General features: G+C 39.2%; 2 protein-coding genes across 4 annotated transcripts in view; one reads left to right on the top strand and one right to left on the bottom strand.

Annotated features, from left to right (window-relative positions):
• The window catches only part of fancb (FA complementation group B), a 31,036-nt gene extending 12,710 nt beyond the window's left edge, over nt 1-18,326 (bottom strand). Inside the window, exons 1-9 of the mRNA XM_008107242.3 lie at nt 18,118-18,326; nt 17,928-17,980; nt 9,454-10,470; nt 8,541-8,693; nt 6,042-6,134; nt 4,575-4,703; nt 2,286-2,443; nt 1,265-1,689; nt 362-599 (exon numbers count right to left, since the gene is read on the bottom strand). Coding sequence (XP_008105449.2) covers nt 362-599; nt 1,265-1,689; nt 2,286-2,443; nt 4,575-4,703; nt 6,042-6,134; nt 8,541-8,693; nt 9,454-10,371 — 2,114 coding nt within the window. The 5' untranslated portion in view covers nt 10,372-10,470; nt 17,928-17,980; nt 18,118-18,326. The remainder of the gene's footprint in view (nt 1-361; nt 600-1,264; nt 1,690-2,285; nt 2,444-4,574; nt 4,704-6,041; nt 6,135-8,540; nt 8,694-9,453; nt 10,471-17,927; nt 17,981-18,117) is intronic.
• A 149-nt stretch (nt 18,327-18,475) lies between these two features.
• The window catches only part of mospd2 (motile sperm domain containing 2), a 38,107-nt gene continuing 35,629 nt past the window's right edge, over nt 18,476-20,953 (top strand). For 2 of the 3 annotated variants that reach the window (XM_008107244.3, XM_008107243.3), the window contains exon 1: nt 18,476-18,756. In XM_008107244.3, coding sequence (XP_008105451.2) covers nt 18,748-18,756 — 9 coding nt within the window. In that variant the 5' untranslated portion in view covers nt 18,476-18,747. The remainder of the gene's footprint in view (nt 18,757-20,953) is intronic. The other variant, XM_003218857.4, reaches the window with a different exon arrangement.

The following is a 20,953-nucleotide window of genomic DNA, read 5'->3' as shown; positions in this document are numbered from 1 at the left end:
TGCTTTTTATCAATGTTTACAAGCAGTAGTATCTTCTCGCATTCTTAGCACTAAGGGGATATAGAAGAAAAAAATTGCCAATTCAAATCTGAATAGTTTAAGAAGCAGATTACACCATCAGTTCTGAAAAGGCCTTTGTATTAAATGCATTTCTAGAAGTTGCATTAAGTGTCAGCCTTTTGTTTACTCATCTAGGTAGATAATTTAAATACTTGCAAGAAGGAAGTCAATTATCGCTTTGTGTTTCATTGTGTGCTAACAAGGTATGCCAGTAGCACACAGACAAAATGATACTCATACCATTTTGTGTAAATTTATTAAGAAGGGAAAAAGACTTTCCTAACCTTTCAGCTGCTATTACCTGCAAAATACTGTTAAAATCCCATCCAATGGCGTTCTTTCATTCCATCTGAAGAGCGTGCCATTCAGATTTCCGAATTTACCACAGGTCACATATTCAGGAAACTTCTTGATTGTTATACACTCCATTTGTTCCTGTAGCCACGTATTTATGGGATTCAGTGTACAGTCTGTAGAAGTTATTTGAAATGACTGTTTGTGCGATACTGCACAAAGTGCAACAAGATCTTGCATGGAGCCTATAGAGACAGAAAGCCATTCCTGAGACTAGAAAATGGACAAAGGATTTTAAGCATTCATATACTGCAATTAACCTTTGCCTTCTGATAGAAAAGCACTGGAATTTTTTTCACAACCATTTTCTAAATTACTATGACTGCTGTGGGGATATATAAATATGTGCCCATAGAGCTGGTTTAGAATTATAACATTATCTTCCATCACAGCAAAACTGCCAATCATTCAAATGATCATCACAGTCAATTGTAGGGAATGCTGGGTTATCCAGTTCTATAATATCTAAACAAATGCAAGATTCCCTGACATGTATCATAGCACAATAAATGTTAAAACATTCTTCAATAAATTACACAAAAACTGGCTCGAATGAGAGGAGAAATTTCTTAAAACAATGAAAGGGAGAAATTGTAGTGTCTCATATAATCTTTGGTAGGTGTGTTCTACTGTTAAAAAGTCATGAAATAGAATAAACATTGCCAGGCAAACAAGAATTTAAATATTTTTCAGTGCCTGGCCAGAATTACAAACTACAATCAATAAACTGAAATATTTTTCTTCTTCTAACAGTTTAGAAAACAAAACAGGGGCAATCTAAATATTAAACTCTTTTTTAAAAATATAAAAAATAATGAATGCATCATTTTGGTACCAAATTTCAAGTTACCTGTCTCTTTCAGATTTATCGAATATTTTCCAGAAGAAATTTCGACCAGATTTAATAGGATATTACCACATATTAAACTCAGTCTTTGGTTTTCCTGCGGATTTCCATCTTTGTAATTTTTCTTTTTTGCATGCAGCAGCACCTTACAATGTACTTGATGCCATGCCAAGAAAGGAGAGAGTTGGGTGACTGCAGTAAAGACTTTTGTCCTATCTGCCTTCATTTGAAAAGGTCTTCCATTGTATTCATTTCCATTACGGCAATCTAACTTGACCCTTTTAGGAGACGGCTCTAGCTGCCAACATGATGCATGTTCTGCCAGGATAGCTTTCTTCAGTGTAACAACATTAGACTGGCACCTCATTGGAGAAACTGAAGGACATTTCTGATGCATTATCAAAGATAAGCTGACATCACCAAGCTGCCTGTTTTTAAAAAAAATAAAAAATATATAAAAGCATAATGCATAGAGGGGAAGAGACATTTTTGAAAATCCAGGATTATACTCTATAGTGATCTCAGAGTTTAATGAACTTGGAACTTACAATTTTTTCACAGTGACAAGGATATTATATTACACTTTTATTTTAAAACAAAATCATCAAACCCATTTTAATATATACGTATATATATATTTGAGCAATTTTCAACTTCTACATTTCCTGATTTTTAACACTGCAATTGTTGGAATGAACTCTTAGTCTGTTTTCATGTTTAGCTGAGAACACGTAACTTGTTCTGTCACTGTTTAATGTTTGGTGATGTCTTATTATTCTGATGTGGATGCTAGGAATGTTTTTTTTGGAATCTGGGTGGTTTTGGTTAGTTTATTCTTTATTTAGTATTGTACAGCATTGAATGTTTGCTGTTGCTTATTGTTCCCACAGGGAGACAGGCCGGATACAAATAAAGTTTGATTATTATTATTATTATTATTATTATTATTATTATTATTATTATTATTATTATTTATCTACATCAAGAGCAATGTTTAATACTACATGAGAATTAGGCCACTTACAAGTTAAAAGCCTCCATTAGTTTTACTGCAACTACTAGATTGTCTTCTGCTACACGGAACCAAACCTTCTCCACAAATTCTTCTTGGGGCACAGATGGAGTTGATGTGTCATTTTCAAGCGTTTTCTCTGTTTCATCCCAAAGAGATACAAGACCTTCCTTAAATAAAAGATACATATATTTACACACATTATTGCAACTTGAGAATTCCAGAACTGGGAAATTTTGTCCATGTATTTTGGTTAAAGCTCTATGGACTATAGTAACTAACATTCACACCAAAAATATGTGAGGTGGTTTACACAGATGTTCTATAAACACATTTAACAGAACGTTGGGGGAAAGTACCCTTATTTACAGAACGTATGTTTCTCTTACTGCTAAAATAGACACAGGAAGCTAATAAAATAATCAGTTGTGAATATAATGCAATTATACACTTAAAAACTAAGCAACTGAAACAGATTAAACTACGTCAAAAAAATTAAACAATATCCAACTAGTTAAAACTTTCTTCAATAGCAATCCATCTGAACTGCTAAAGGCATATTTGTCTGTAGACAGAATGACAACAAATAGCGGGTCAGACTAGTTGCTTAGACTAGGTAGTTCAAGACCCTGGGAGCAGCAATGTATCCATCAAACAAGCCCCTAACATAGAAATAGGAATCGGGTCACCCTTCAGATGTTGCTATACTGGTATTCCCATCCGAGCCAAAGAGAATGCTGAAGAAAGCTGGGAACTGCAGTCCAAAATCAGTAGGTGGACCACATTATTTCCATCCTTGCTCTTAGCAAATCGAAAGCAATGGATTAAGATGAAAAGACCTGGTTCTCAAACGCAGTCTTTCAAAGACACTTACTGAACAGAATCATAAGAGTTGGAAGCGAAAAAAGGTCATCAAGGCAACCCCCTTCATGCAGGAAAAAAAACAAAGAATGTGTCATCATGTCTACAGCTGCCAACTCCATAAATGGATGCTGTTGCCACTTTAGCCATAGATATTAAAATGCACTCTGCTGTCACTGCTAAAACCCAACTATTAAGAGCAAACTGAGTCTTCAAGAAGAGTGCAATTTCATTGTGCATTGTTCCTGGAATGATTAGGAATAACTGTTCATTTGATTTAGTTCTTGTTTATTCGTTCTCATCCAGACGACTACAGAAATCAGATAAATGATTTAAATGGGAAACCAAGTTGGCCTTATCATTAGACTGGTGGGACTGAATCTCTGAAATACCCCGACTGAGATCACATGCTATGTTAAATAGCATGGCACATAAGATGGAATGTTATGGGTCTGCACAGGCCAATGGTCACATCACTACACTGGAATCTATTCAGTTTCACTCTCTTTAATCATCCTTCTAGGAAGGAATGCAAGATAGTAACTTCAATTTTGATCTTAAGCAGGTTACACAAAATACTAGGAACCAGCAGAGGCACATTCCATCACAATCAACCCTGAAACTAGTCTGAAATACCTCTTTCAGAAACACCTTGAGCTAAGATACTCCAAAACAGAAGTGTGCCAAAACTGTGCATTTTAAAAAACTAGTATGGAAAAGGATCAAGCACAGAAGCAGAAGGTTTCTTCTTTACAATATTATAAATCTACAAGCAGACACCACAGATATACAGTGGACCTATGTTTCAGTATGAGAGAACTGCACTGAACTGATGAGTTCTTACTAATTCATTTATATAGTGACATCACTTGGTGATTATCTGTCCTTCTGACAAGAACACAGCATCGAATTTTAAGAGTTAGAACATACAAGGGCCATATAGTCCATCTCTTCACATGCAGAAATACACAATTAAAGCACTCCCAACCAACCTCTGTTTAAGGACCTCCACAGATGAAGAATCTTCCACCATCAAAGGCATTTTATCCTAATACTGAACAGCTCTGACAGTTAAAAAGCTTTTCCCAACATTTAGGTAGAATTTTATCTTTCAGTTCAAAGAATAGGAATCATTCTGTGGTGGCTACATCTTGTACCAACAAAACTGCAATTATATAATTTGTTAAAGTTAATTTCATTACTGGCTTGACTGGATTTATTGCTATTTTTTTGTTCCACTATTAAAACAAACAAAACCAAAATATCAAAATTGTGCCAAAATATAAGGAAATTACTTTCTTATAAGGTCACATAGTTTGAAGGGGCCCTGTATGCCAAGTATCAACAGAGTATGGCCGTATCTAATATAAGAAAATATGAACAAATCTACCATGTCTCTTAAAACCATTATTTTCCCAAAGTTATCTTCATGAATTTTACCTTGGCTGTACTTGGAAGAATATGTTTTTGATCTTCAACTATGTTTATTAATGCATTACAACTCTCTATCAGAACCTTTCGTTTGAGATGCAAATGCCTCTGTAACTCTTGAACTGAAGCAAAGCCAGCCTATACAATATAAAAGAGAACAAAGTGTTCATGACGACAGAAAGGCAAAGAAGATTTTCTATGATAGATTCTAGTCAATAAGATGTAACCCTTGTAGATATCACTCCTGTCCTAAGAAAATAAATCCTCTAACTTGCAAACAGAAGGTTTTGGCTCTCCATGACAACTTTAATAAAATGAAATATCTCAGAGTACTTGCAATCTATAAAATCTCTTCAAACACGTGACTGGCACAACAGAAAGGATGCAATTTCTTGGACCATGGACATCGGTTTCTTCCAGAAACTACCTCTTTCATCCCTAACATTTCTTTTGTTGTTGGCTGCTTAGAGAAGACAACTTTGGACACTGAGAAAACATTTATTACAGAAGCCAGGCCAAAAATATAGCTGTTGCACTAAGAATCATAGAATCATAGAGTTGGAAGAGACCTCAGGGGCCATCCAGTCCAACCCCCTGCCAAGAAGCAGGAAAATCACATTCAAAGCACCCCAAGCTGCCAAAACAGGGATTTGGCAGCTCAGCTGAAACCAGCAATTTTGTGACTCTTCTTGCAAAATTATTTCTATTTCCAGAGGTAGTTTCTGGAAGAAACCAATGGGAATGATTTTGAGTAGCTTACGAAGATCAGTAGTGACAGTGTCTACTCCTAGGCTTTCCGTTCAGGGAACTCTTTCTGAATTAGCAGATGTCCAAAGGGGGTATAGGATGTCCAGGTTTCCTTTTTACGCTAAAGCACCCCCCCACACACACACACACACACACAAACACACATACACAAAACAAACTCCTACCAGAAACTGCTAGGTCAAGAGCCAACATGGTTGATTTTCTACTCTTACAGGAACCACCAACCTTACCACTGGCTGTGGCTGACTTCAGCTATTAGGGCAAAGAAATGGCAGTGCTGCTGCTATGGACCTCCCTGCCCTCTCAATAGGTTTGCTTTGTAAGGTAAACACAAGGGGTGTTATTTCTAAGATATTGCCTAAGGTTTGGGCAAACTAATTCCTCAAACCACAAATCCAACAAAAACATGCATAGAAATATTTTCAATATTCTTCTCTGTGCTTAGCAGTAACCCCTCTCTTCCCAAAAATGCTTATCAAATGTTGCCGCAACAATTACATTCCCTTAATCCTACTGTATTTGTTTACATTGGGAGACAATTATAAGAGTGTATAATCAGTTCTAAAACCTTGCTCTACATTAACAAATTTCTAACTAAAATATTAACAAATGTCTAACAAGAGCTTAAAACCATGAAAATTCATGAAATACAGAACAAATTTGTGTTACATATGAAGATATATGAAAAGGTGGATGTTGAATATAAACCTGTAATCTTGTTTCAAGTGCTTTGATAGTAAGAAAGCAATTCTGTTGAAGGTCTTTTACAGAAGATGAGTCTTCTTTAGCATTTATATTACTCTAAAGAAAGAAAACACACATTAAATCTCAGTCAAAAAGCTAGCAATGCACAAATATGTCAAAAACTTAAAAGGACCTAATCACACAACTGAAAATGTTGTTTAGGGTATTTTGAGAAACAGCAAAGAATAAGAGGTTAATAGAGAAATAAAATGTTTTTAGTATATAATTACATCAAATAGTAATTTAAATACATGCATTTTCAGCGGAATACATACTTAAAGTGAACAGCATGAAATAGCAACATAGGTCTACAGATTCAGCAAAACCCATCTGTATACTGGAGATCTATGCACAGGTACTTTACATGTCAACATGAATTTACAGGGCTCTAGTATCAGCTTCCTCATTTCTAATAATCTGAGTGTGGTTCTTTTGGTCATGATAAACCACAGTCTCAGGCTAAAGTCTCAAGGCATATGATGTGGCAACCTTACTGAAGTTCTGGATCTGACCAGTGCCTAAATCGCAGACTACCGGGAATTCATTGTGCATCTCCTTGTATTTCAGGAGAAAAATAACATAGAGAGCATGCAAAAATAGCACATATTTACATAAAAAACAGGTTTTGCATATAATTATCGTTTTAGAAGACTTTTATGAGAAAGCATTCTATTTGGTTATATTGCAACCTGTTCCTACTGACAGTGAATTCCATCTACCAGACTCCAATTCAGGAACAAAACCTGTGAAACATGATGGTTTACTTTGGCACTACAGTATATATGAGAATAAGCTGCAATGAGCCCCAGCCTCACAAATTCTCCCTCATTCAGCACATCTTTGAGAAAATAAGATGCTTCTGCTTCCATTTGAGATCAAATGTAGCACAACATCTTCTGAATCATAAATTCAAATTTATTGTAACTATGGTTAGTTTACTCAAGCTTACTTTATAAAAGACCACTTGAAATTGGGTTGTTTCATTACATTCACATGTCTTGCTGGCTGACCCAATGTACTATTAAATTAAAATAGAAGTTAAAATAGGAAGAGATTATGCATCAGCCTGTCCCCAGTGGCGCAGTGTATTAAAGCACTGAGCTGCTGAACTTGCAGACCAAAAGGTCGCAGGTTCAAATCCAGGGAGCGAAGTGAGCGTCCGCTGTTAGCTCCAGTTTCTGCCAACCTAGCAGTTCGAAAACATGCAAATGTGAGTAGATCAATAGGTACCGCTCTGGCAGGAAGGTAACGGCGCTCCATGCAGTTATGCCAGCCACATGACTTTTGAGGTGTCTACAGACTCTTCGGCTGAGAAATGGAGATGAGCACCAATCCCCAGAGTCGGACACGACTGGACTTAACGTCAGGGGATACCTTTACCGTTATGCACCAGCCTATGCTTGCTGTGGTTTATTTTCATAATACTAAATTAGGGGTGGGAAATGTGTGACACATAATTATACAAACACACAGCCTAGTAGTACATCACTGCTCTCTAAATGGTGATTTCCTTTCTAAATCTACCTTAAAACTTCACCAAAAACCTGGAAAAACAAACAAACCAGTAGACTTATCATGGCAGCCAGCATAGTGCAATGGCTTACACATTGGACTACCAGCATTCGAATCTCCATTCAGCTATAGAGCAGCCTTAATCTAATCAAACCCTTTCAAAACAAATCCTACCAAGAAAATCTAGTGATAGGGTTGCCTTAGGGTCACCATACATTGGAAAAGACTTGAAGACTTGTGGCAACAAGACTTACTGTAATTTCCAGGTGGCATTTGCAGATGAAATTGGTATGTTGCAGCCTGCTCCCAGTGGCACAAGTCCACTTTTTTACACTGTATCCACCATCAGCAAACATGGCCAATGGTGAGGGATTTCAATGCCATGAGCGTTGAAGTTTAAAACAATGGAGAGAACTGGCTTCAAGAAGGCAGATATCTAGCTGAACAAGCCAGCTGCTGGCCTACTATAATTAAGTATGCACAGCAGGATCTAGCTAACAGACTAGGAATAAAAATACAGTGTTCTCTCACTTATCGCTGGGGTTAGGTTCCAGGACCACCCGCAATAAGTGAAAATCTGCGAAGTATGGACACTATATTTATTTTAATATTTATACATCATTTTAGTAGTTATACACTATTTTAGGTCTTTATCAACCAATTGTGTGTTGATAAATCGCCTCCTTCTCCTCCCGTTGCCGCTTGGGCTCCTTTTCTCTCCCCTTGGCTTCTCCTTCCTCTCTTCCTTAGGCTGTAAATTGTAATTTTTTATGATTTATAATAGTCTTTTAGAGTTTACTGGAAAACCGCAAAACAGCAAATCCGTGAAAAGTGAACTGTGAAGTAGTGAGGGAACACTGTAACTATTAAAATTAAATAATTTTTACTGTGTTTCCTTTTTATAATAAAGATTTTCCTCAACCATTTTCCAACTCAATTAACAAATCTTACCATGTAATTAACCTTTCCAAAATCTGTTATTTGGAATGTTTTCAGACATTCTGAAATGGAACCACTCTTTAGAAGAACAAGGATTTGTTCTGTTCCAGTGCCAGCAAAATCATCTACCAGTACTGATGCCACATCTTTCCAGCAGGAAGCAACCTGCAAAGGAATGTTAAGCATCAGGAGTGTTTTTAGATGGAACTGATGAAGACTTTGCATTTGGAGATTCAAGAGTTAGTGGCCATTGCTTATATTTAATGAAAAGACTTTATCTGCAGATGTTTTGAGGCAACATCAATACCATATTATGGCAACACTGGAGTACTTTTATTTAATCAAGAATGCTTTTTTAACCACAGGGAATATCTCTCTGTGAGTCTCTAGGTCCTCTAACACAACCTTATGGTCAGCACTTGGTTAAAGCTGACCATATAGTTCTGCTGGAGGAACTAGAGATTCCCATAGGGATCATACTAATCAAATCCATCAATAATCAGATATGCAAAACTTAAACCCACAAATGTGGTTAAATATACAGGCTTCTTTAGGTATGCGTCCTAAAAATAATTTCCTCAGATGTAGTCATTTTTGCTAAAGATAATGGAAGTGTATGCCATTCTATTTACATGATTACAAATACTCCAGTTACTGTAAATAATGTATATAGAATGCTTTGAATGTGTTTGAATATAGCTTTTAAACAAGAAAATGTTATATCAGATAACATTTGAGCACTGGAATATTTCTAGAAATGTTTTCAATTCTACTTTTTCTAACAAGCCAACGGACTGCATGTGGATCAGGATTATTCAAAGCATGGACTGAGCTGATACACCAGATGAGAAGACAGACATTTTACAGAAGATGAGAAGAAAGCACTTTTACAATTCTAAAAACAAAAACAGTAGAATGTCAATACCTGAAAATTATGTTTCCATACAGCACATATGTCTCCTGAAGCAAATGTCACAACAACCAACTGGCTGTCTCCTTCCACCACAGCCATTTGTATGGAACAAGGCTTCTCAAACGGAAGTTGCTGAACATCCTTTGGCAGACCATCTTGGAAGAAGATCAACTGGTTTTTGCATGTGACTGCAACAATCAGTGTCCTAAACTTGTTCTTTAATGTCTCAGCTTTCCAAATGTGCAGGCAGGATACGATGCTACCATATGCATGAGGTAGAAAAGCAGCTCCTGTCAGCACTTGCTGTTTTTCTAATGCATAGGCAAAACATTCAGTTCCCCAGATGAGTGCATCTGATTTGGCAATACTATGACGTCCTCCTGGCAAAGAGGAAGATCTGGTTCCTAGAACAACGGTACCCTCACCCTTAATATTCCCCACCCATTTGATGGAAGAAAACTGAACAGGGGCACATAAAACAGTGCCAGTTTGTGGAGAAATATAAAACAGTTGTTTTGAATAGCTCCATAGAACTGTTGGACCATCAAGTACTTTTACAGATTCTTTGAGTTCATAGTCCAATTTAAAATGTAAGGCCACCTCAAATTTGTTAAAGTTATAAAGGAAGAGTAAAATATATTTAATGCCCCCTTTCTTTCTCTTTTTCAGTAGAATATAGGGACGAAGAATTCCTGTCCTGAAGCAAGATGCACAGCAAGATTTAATAATTTCAACGCCTTCCCCACTCATGCTGAAAGACCCAGTGGATGTTTCAACAAATAGTTTTGTACCAGTGTCAAAAGTCATTTGTCTGACATGCAATTTGTTTATTTTGCTACTGCTGGCCTGTGAAGATTTTTCTTTTATCAGCTGAAAAATAAGGACATCCCCATTATAGGACAATAACTGCTCTTGTTGATCTGTTGTCATTTTTTTTTCTTTTTAAAATCCACAATATGAAGACTGGGTGCTCCCTCGGTATCAATAATGATGATTCTTCTGTTAGTTTTAAAACAGCATTTTCAAAATCTGGGGAGAAAATGTTAATTCTGATCATTTCAACATAAATAAATGTGAGTGAGTCCAGATAATTTAGTTCAACTAGGGCATTGTAGATTTAATCTGATACACGCTAATCTAACCATGCTAAATATCAGAAATAAATACTGTACGTCACTTCCTAATACAGGCAACACAGCTCATGCACCCAATCAAGAATTGGAATTTAGCTCACCAGAAGCTCTCCACTGACTCAAAAACTTTGCAGAAATAAGAGAACTACTTGCTATGTCTAATCATAGGTAAAGCCAATGCCAAGAAATGACTACAGGGGCCCGCTGGGCCTGTCAAGCACTAGCCAGATGCTGGAGGTAGCAGTGGAAAGTCTACCCATCTCCTTTGTTGTTTAGAGAAATAGGGGCAGACAAGCTGTCTCAACTGGCCCCTCAAATGTCTAAAAGCATTGGCTGAGATGGCTGGGTGAGAAAGGGCACCTTGGAACCATTTCTCAATATCTTCCAAGCCACTAGGGACTTAGGACAGAAAAATCCAGATCCAACCCATTTCAATTCTCCACTGCTAGAAGTGGAGTTGAAACAAAATATAGTGCCATGGCATGCAGATTCCATGCAGTCCTAATGAGGTCATAGAAACATATTCTGAAGCATGAACACATTGGAAGGCCATTGAAAGAGACTGAACTAAAATTAAAAAATCAGATTGAAGGATATCTTGGCAGGAAAACTGCTTACTACCAGAAGGCATTTACATGAGCATTACATTATGTTCTTCTATATCAGTTATTCAGAAACATTCAGTACAATGAGGAATCCAACTGATATAGTGTCTCAGTCCAAGTGTTATGAGTCATACGCCAGCCAACAAAAACAACTCAGTTTATTGCAAAAACAACACAAAAGAGCCTAAGAAACAACCAAAAGGAGGCTCAAAACACCTTCTCTTCAGTGTGAGGTAACAATGTCCAAAAAGAACTCAAAAGACCCAAATTTGGGATATAATGTGGATTATCCTGGGAAGTAATCCAGATTAAAACAAACTTAGTTGAAAAGGCTGGAAACTTGCTCCATTTGCTGGTTGGAGCTAAACACACACATGAAAGCTACCAGCAGTAACCCACAGTGACCAATGGCCACACAATGCCCCAAAACGTTGCTAAAGCAAAACCACGTTGTAAAGGAGAAGTCACAGCTGCCACGTCTGGTCCGCGTCGTTAGGGAGAAGTCACAGGCATTGAGTTCCAGTCCAAGTCGTCAGGGAGAAGTCACAGTCACCGAATTCCAATCCAAGGTAAACACAAAGAGCCAAAGCGATGGAGGCAAGCCAGCAACTAATGCATAAAACCAACACAAGACAATCCAGCGCAAACCCACACAATGCCAGCCCCCGTTGCCACTAAAAACCCGGGTTAACACTTACGTCCCAAAGCAGTCTTCCAAACACGTCTTCTGAAACAGAGATCCCGAAAAGCGCCCAACAAAACACCTTGCCGATTGCAAAGTTACATTAGCAACAAACTTACTTTTATCTACAAGTCCTCCTCTGAACTTGAGCCAGCCAACGCCCAATCCACAGCTGGTTGCTGCAAATCCTCATCAGAGCTGGAGTCACCCAACGCCCCACCTCCAGCTGCAGCCCTTCTACGATCTCTCCAGCCAGACCACCTTCTATCCAAACCCATAACTCCCCAGGATCCATCTGTATCTTCTCTGTGCCATCCCTCAAATGTACCACTGCTTGTGGGCTCCTCAAGAATCTCCCGGATCTCCTGAACTTTAGTCCAATCCATCACCTCACTCCCAGAGTCTGACATCCCATCCTCTTGACTCCCAGTCCCACAATCCCCTTCAAAACCCTCAAAGGTATCATCATCAGAGGGCTCCATAAGGATTTCCCAGATTCTCTTCCTTTGTTGCTCCCCATCAGAGTCTTGCTCACAAGCAGTTTTCCTGCCTCTTATAATACAACTAGTAGGATCTCTACTTGAAGACTCCATCACAACACCAAGTGACAGAATTCCTCTTTAAAAAAGTAAAATATATAAATGAATTAGCTGTCTGTGGATGTTCTAGTACAAAGCAAGGAGGGCAGAGCCTAGTTCTACATTTTACAAACAACTTGGTTTCGTCATGCAAACAAAAAGGCTAAGTAATTTAATCCTTTAATATCTGAATAAAATATGTTTTTTATACCCTGGGATCAAAACTGAGGTTCAGTCTGCACACTAAACTAAACAAACTAGATTAAAATGGATCTTTCCTTGTCAAGGCTACAAATTGCTGCAATCACTTGCATCCAATTTTACAAATCTGGCCGCCATCTTCTCAAATACAACTCTGGCCTTTACAAGCTACTGTGAATAATGGGAATTATCTAGAAGATCACATAACACAATTGGAGATGTAATATCTCAGGAAATATTGTTGCCATAACAAAAAACAGTTTTTCTCAGGGGGCTCTAGAAAAAAGTTTTTTCAGAATGACAAACACATAAAATATTACAGCAGAGGTGGGTGACTGCATAGAAATGGGTTATTTTTCTACCTTGCATCCACCCAGTAGGTCACATCAGTGTATTTCAGTATGCCCAAACAGAAGTGACATGTGTGTTCCTGCCGTTTTGGTTGATTTGCAGGACAATTTTAAAACTTCTTTTGTATCTTTGTTGGAGATTTGTTGGAGACTTGAGAAAGCAAGAAGTGGCTTCTTAGGTTTGAGCACATCTGGGGCAGTTTGGGGGTAAAAAAGTTGCCCCCAAAATATCTCAAATTCTTCTCCCAAAAAATAAAAATCTGGAGACATTGTGGGGCGTTCATCCCTGAATCAATTTTTCCCCTTCATAGAGTTCATAGAAAAAAAATATTTCCTATTATGCTTTCTCCTTTTTCATGGGTCTTCACTTCTCATATGGCAATCACTTTTACACAGCACTAGCAAGCACATAAATACATCGACAACAATTGTACATTCAATATTGTTAAACTGACTTTATGTAGTGAATCTTCAAAAAATAATCCAGGCCATTGAATAGAGATCAAAGTCTTTGTTCAGCAAGGACTCACATGCAATATAAAGAACAATGACAATAGCATAGTAATTCTTCTCTGAGAAATTTGGCTACTAAAATAACATGCCTAATAAAACCTCCTGTTTTGGGAACAATTCTAATTTATGAGTGCTCTCCCAGATAACTCCAGAGAAAGGACCATTCAACATAATCATACACATAATTGTATGTGCTAACCAATTTCAGAGGCCTCTACTCACAGTGAAGTAAGCACAGGATTGCAATATCATAGAAATGAAACAAAATAAGAATAATTGCAGCAAAATTATATTGTCTCTGTATTATAGCATCTGAGGATGGTTGAATGGATAGAAAGATAGCACTCCTATAACTTCAACTGTTGTATGGAAGAGGACATTTACACAAATACACAAATTCCTACATTACATTGTTGAGAGAAATGCTGTAGCAGCTAAAATTCTTTCTAGACAAGTGAAGTAAAAGTTTTATGAATTTTGCATTCAGATCAACCCTATAGCATTAATCTGTGTGCATATTAATTTTAAAGATGTGAAGAAATGTAAGCCATTAATTACAGGCATGTTTTAAACATGTGGTTACTTAATCCCCAAGGGCAGGGAAAGTATCTTCTTTTACATACTCTAGAGCTCAGCCATATTTTGAAAAACAGGCTGCTAAGACTGAGCTACTATATAAACTCATGTATAAGTTGATTTCATACATAAATCAAGGTCAGGTTTTGGGGCCAACATTATGGATTCTGACATGATTTATGGATAACGAGGGACATTCTGCAGAGAGAAAGTACCAATGCCACCTATGAAAGCCAGGTGTCTCTGCCCATTTTCCCACACAAGCATTCAAAAAGGTCAGAAGTGGTCCATGGCAGACAGAGTAGAGAAGTGCTTCTTTTAGGTTTTCCCAGGATGGATTAAGCTCTCATTTTCCACCTCTACTCAGGTTTTTTCTTGATAAGAGTTAAGGAACAGTACTCACATTGACATGTAAATAAGTTAACCCAGGTTTTGAGGATGACTTTTCTGTGTAAATTTCTAGACTTATAAATAGGATAATTTATAAATGATCCAAACAAAGATCTACTTTATGGGAATATCCATGGGAATATACAGTATTCCCAAGATTGTGTGCATATGAAAAATTGTGGATAACAGCAAGCCCTATTGAAATGAAGGACTTCCTATCTGTGAATACCATAGAGAGAGTAGAGGAGGCCAGTGTTTCCTTTAAGTTATATTAGGATGGACTAAGGTCTTGCTTTTTGCCACTCTACTCTGGGCCCTTCTACACATGCTGTAAAACCCAGACATAACCAGGTTAAAAGGGAGGGGGCGTAACTAAACAATGTTATCCAAAGTGTGGAAGGGATTGGGTTAAGAGGTAAAAAGCACATGTATAAAAGGTGTGCTTAAATCTTGATTCTGGCTGAAAAATGCACACCTTCGCATGACTATATATCCCTGTAGTGATGTAAAACATGTGTTTTCTTCCCTAACCCCATGTAGACTGCTTCAGTGCACTTTTTAAAAGCGCGAAACAGCTGAACACAGGTGGTTCAAAGGAAGCACAAATGGAGAGCAATTAGAACTCCCTGAAACTCTTTCTTTTACACTTTATAACAGGGGTCCCCAAACTAAGGCCCGTGGGCCGGATGCGGCCCTCCATGGTCATTTACCTGGCCCCTGTCCTAAACTTTAGACTTAGGGTTGACCTAAGTCTACCTGGTCTTTGGAGGTCTCTTTGCTTATCTATGGTCTTATGAGATCGTCTAGATGGTCTTTGAAGGCCTCATTGCTTAGCTACGGGCTTATGAGACCATCTAGATGGTTTCTGTAGGTCTCTTTGCTTACTTATGGTCTTATGAGATCGTCTAGATCAGGGGTCCCCAAACCAAGGCCCTCCAAAGTCATTTCCTTGGCCTCTGTCCTAAACTTTAGACTTATGGTTGACCTAAGTCTGAAATGACTTGAAGGCACACAACAACAACAATCCTAATTTTGGACTATTTCATCATAGTTTGGCCCCCCAACAGTATGAGGGAATGTGAATCGGCCCGCCACTTAAAAAGTTTGAGGACCCCTGCTTTATAATCTTAAACAGAGGTTGAATTAACCATTGGGGAAGAGAGAGATCCTACCAAAGTTTTTTTTAAAAATGGAAGGTGGGCGGGGGGGGGGGGGGGGGGGATCTGGTGGAAGTTCTTTTTAAAAATGCACTCCATTATGTGTTGGACCTTATATGTGCACATGCGAACCTGCTTATATTTATGTTACGATATTCGCTGATGCACATATACAGTCCATCACACAATGGAGTACATTTTTAAAAAGAACTTCCACCACATGTCCCCCGTCCGCCTTCCATCTTGATCCACTTCAAAACAAGTTGTGAGGAAATAACAGGTCTGTGCGTGGAACTGCTGCCAGATTCCTGGTTTTTAAACCCAATTTAAAACACGGATTTGGGCACTATCAAAGAGTTTCTTTTTCGGTAGGAGTACAGTACCCACTTCAGACCATAGTTTGGGGGTGATTTTTTGACTTTTTTAGACTTATACTTGAATTTATATAGTAGAGCTGACCCAAATAAGGGTCTAACCTGTAATATAGTAATACAGACATTACATGGATATGCAAAGCTGTAGACAATAGTGAAACTTGGTGATACAAAGCACTTTTGGCCCATGAACACAATGCAATTGAGATGAAGGAAATCTCTAGGGGTGTTGGACATGGTAATCATGGATAAATTAAACCACAGAAACTTGGTTCACCATGTTTTTGGGATGCAATTCCAGGAAATTTGTGTTTTGGTACACAAATTTACCCTAACTATAACTGCAACGTTTGCCCCAAAGGAAGTTCCTCTGGGTTTACTGGAACTTATTAGTAGGCCCCGTGAAAGAAACATGAAAAAGCAATTCAATATAAATACTATTTCCAGGAAAATGGTAAACACTATCTTAACTGGGTTGCTGTGAGTTTTCTGGGCTGTATGGTCAAGTTCCAGAAGTATTCTCTCCTGATGTTTCACCCACATCTGTGGCAGTCATCCTCAGAAGTTGTGATCTCTCTTGGAAACTAGGTAAGTGGGGTTTATATAACTCTGGAATGTCCAGGGTGGGAGAAAGAACTCATCTGTTGGAGGAAAGTGTGAATGTTGCTATTGGTCACCTTGATTAGCATTGAATAGCCTTTCAATGACTTCTTTGTCTAGTCTGACATGGTGGTTGTTAGAGTGGTCCAGCATTTCTGTATTCTCAAATAATATGCTGTGTCCAGGTTGGTTCATCAGGTGCTCTGCTAAGGCTGCAAGACCAAAATCAAGCCACAAGAGTAAATATCCACCCTGAGGAAAACTGTTCTTACCATATGCAAGCTGATGAAGAAACACAACCCACAAACTATCTACTAAGATACCAATAAATGCTATGTTCAGCAAAGGACAAAGGAATCCTCTCCCGTCTGCAGGAGTCTACCATATACCATGCAGATGTGGATAAGTCTACATAGGGACCACCAAACGCAGCATTGCCCAAACACGAAACAAGGAACATGAAAGGCACTGTTGACTAATCCAACCAAAGAAGTCAATCATAGCAGAGCAGTTAATGAACCAACCTGGACACAGTATATTGCAGACTACACAGAGAAGCCAGTGAATCTACAAGCATGTGGACAATTTCAACAGAATGGGGGAAACCATGAAAATGAACAAACTGTCTACCAGTATTTAAAAAAACCTCTAAAATCAGGACAATAAATAAAGAGCAAGACTCCGAAAACAGGATAATTACAAAGAGGAAACAATCAGGGGCAGCTAACACCTCCCAACGAAAGATTCCCCCCCAGGCAGGAAGCAGCTAGGGTTTGAAGCTGCAAGGCCATTCAATGCTGATCAAGGAGGCCAATTGCAACATTCACACTTGCCTCAAACAGACAAGAGTTGTCAAAGGCTTTCATGGCCAGAATCACTGGGTTGCTGTGAGTCTTTTGGGCTGTATGACTATGTTCCAGAAGCTTTCTCTCCGGACGTTTCACCCACATCTGTGGCAGGTATCCTCAGAGGTGTGGGGTATTTCACCTCACACCTCTGAGGATGCCTGCCACAGAAGTGGGCAAAATGTCAGGAGAGAAAGCTTCTGGAACATGGTCATACAGCCCGAAAAACAAGAATTCTTTCTCCCACCCTAGACATTATTCCCCAGATATATAAAACCCACTTGCCTAGTTTCCAACAGACCTCAAACCTCAGAAGATGCCTGCCATAGATGTGGGTGAAACGTCAAGAGAGAATGCTCATGGAACATGACCCTACAGCCTGGAAAACTCACAGCCACCCACTATCTCAGCTGATTGTGTTGTATGTTAAAATGCTATTTCCCACTTTGATATAGATAAGAAATGATTATCATCACCATTACCTTGATCTGGTCATGAATCACTGGAGGGGGCTTTCAGCATGCCACTGAAGGAACTTTAAGGGAAAAAAATAAGATAAAATGAGATCTTCTGCCTCCCAACACCCCAACTAAATCTTTTTCTCTGACTCCCTTATAAAAATCCTCAGAAGTACAATTTTAATGTCTTTAATGCCATTTCAAGCACACTTACATGAAAGTATCTCTCATTGGATTCAAGGGCATTTATTTCAGAGTTACTGCGGGGGAAGGGCCCAGATACTGACACCAAAAAAACGCGAGAGGAGCCATAACATTTTATGCCTGCATCGCCTCTTCACGCTGACAGAAAGGAACTAAAGACAATTCCCTCTTCCAAATGCCGCGCCCCGCAGTGCACTGTGGGAGGGGGGGGAAAACAGGCGGGAGAAAGCTGACGTTGCGTACTGTCATTGGGCCTTCCTTGGAAACAAGCGGGCGGGCACAGCAAAAGGAAACCAATCAGGATTAGCCGTACGGTTCTGCTTAGGACGCCATGACGCAGGGAAAGGAGTGGAGCGAGGAAGTGGAAGGTGGGAGTTTTGACGTGCGCGCGCCCGGGCATGCGCGTGAGTGTCAAACTTTTGGAGAGGAAAAAAAAAATCACGGTTTCTGAAGAGAAGGGAGCGGATTGGTTGTATGGAAAGCGATTGTCATCGAGGGTGAGGCGCGCGCCCACTCGCTGAGGCCGAGTATTGCTTGGGCGGTGCGTCACGCGCTCGCTCTCTCTCCTTTTTTTTTTTTTTTCTTTTTGCCTCGCTCTCCTTTTTGCTGAAGGCGCTTCTGTCGAGCGGCCGGCAAGACGATGGCGGAGGTGAGTATTTGGATGGGAGGGACCTGGGATGGAGGAGAGGGATGGAGGAGGCCACAGACCCGGGCCAGGAGGAGTGGAGGGTTTGCATAAAGTGCCAATTCGGGGAAAAGTCAGGTGAGGTGATTCAAAGGCCTGTGAAAAGAGTTTCTCCCCTTCCCCAAACTATGTTTATGTATTCAATTTGTATGTCGACTTTCCCCAGAAGTGGGATCTAAGGCAGCTCACAAGTAAATGTAGCTAAAACAATACCATTGGTATAACGTTGCTTCAATTATATGTATATATGTACACACACACACACATATACACACAAGAAACAAGGCCCAACAAAGGATTCTTCCAGTCAGGAAACAACCAGGCATTGAAGCTGCCAAGCTGGCCAATTGAAACATTCACATCTACCTCAAACAGACAAGGGTTCATTCTCCCACCCTGAATATTTCACAGATATATAAAACTCCCTTGACTAGTTTCCAACACCTGACAACCTCTGAGGATGCCTCCCATAGATGTGGGCAAAATGTCAGGAGAGAATGCTTCTGGAACATGGCCGTACAGCCCAGAAAACTCACAGCAACCCAGAGAATATGGTGTTCTACAGAATGTAATAGGACAGGTTGATGCCATAAGGATATTACAGTCTAAAATTCAACACAGAGGAAAGGAAAGGAAGAATAAACTGAGAAGTATAAACTGAGAAGTTTTATTTGCAAATGCTGGCTACCAGTATTAAAAAACTCTAAAATCAAGACTGTAAGTAAAGAGCACCACTCAGAAAACAGAGGAATTCCAGACATGAATCAATCAGGGCCAGCTAACTGCCCCCAACAAAGAATGTGTGTGTATAGTATATATACACACACGTATATACATACAAGAAACAATCAGGGCCAGTTAACACCTCCCAACAAAGGATTCCCCCAGGCAGAAAGCAGCCTGTCATTGAAGCTGCAAGACCATTCAATGCTGATTGCTATATTAACACTTGCCTCAAACAGACAAAAGTTCTTCTACCCTGAACATTCCACAGATATATAAACCCCACTTGACTAGTTTCCAACATGTCACAACCTCTGAAGATGCCTGCCATAGATGTAAGCGAAACGTCCGGAGAGAATGCTTCTGGAACATGGGCATACGGCCCAGAAAACTCTCAGCAGCCCAGTGATTCCAGCCATGAAAGCCTTCAAGAACACATTATACATATTATTTATACCTCCTTTAAAAAAAAGAAACTCAAAGTGGCTATTTAAAATACACACACACACACACACATGCTTGTGTGTGTAGTCTCCAAGTTATGAACATTTAGGTGTAATACCAGCCAAAAATTAACTTTGGCTAGTATAGGGAAAGATGAACACCTTTGTGGTGTTTGTTTTGCTGTCTGTGCTCCTGTTCAGAAGATTTCACCTCACTTAATGTCCCTGTGAGAATTGGATTTTGAAAAATGTGGCTTTCTGTGGAAACAAGGATTGGTGAAAAAGCTTCAGTGGAGACACCTTTCCCCCCATGATAACTCATTCAAGAGTGAATTTCCCTTCCTAGGAGTAGATTTCTATCACTTCCTGTTGTCTCACCCCTGTTCTTAACTGTTCTTAAGTCAGATGTTTGTAACTCAGGGACTGCCTGTGTGTATATATATATGTGCATATACATACACTCATTACTTAAAATTCTGAAATATTCCAAAATTGGGTTGCTGTGAGTTTTCTGGGCCGTATGGCCATGTTCCAGAAGCATTCTCTCCTGATGTTTCACCCACATCTATGTCAGGCATACTCAGAGGTTGTGAGGTCTGTTGGAAACTAGGCAAGTGTGGCTTATATATCTGTGGAAGGTCAAGGGTGGGAGTAAGCACACTTGTCTGTTTGAGGCAAGTGTGAATGTTGCAATTGATCACCTTGATGAACATTTAATGGCCTTGCACAAGCATGTGGACAATTTCAAGAGAAAGGAGGAAACCATGAAAATGAACAAAATCTGGCTGCCAGTATTAAAAAACACCAAAATCAGGAGAGTAAATAAAGAACAACATTCAGAAAGCAGGGATTCCAGTCAAGAAACATTCAGGGCCAGTAACACCGCCTACCAAAGGATTCCCTCAGCCAGGCTTTGAAACTGCAAGGCCATTAAATGCTAATCAAGGTGATCAATTGCAACATTCACATCTACCTCAAGCAGACAAGAGTTCTTT

Source organism: Anolis carolinensis, chromosome 3, assembly GCF_035594765.1.
Source record: "Anolis carolinensis isolate JA03-04 chromosome 3, rAnoCar3.1.pri, whole genome shotgun sequence".
Classification (NCBI taxonomy): Eukaryota; Metazoa; Chordata; class Lepidosauria; order Squamata; family Dactyloidae; genus Anolis; species Anolis carolinensis.
Note: the sequence above shows the minus strand (reverse complement) of the source record. Positions and strands in the feature narration are given on the sequence as shown.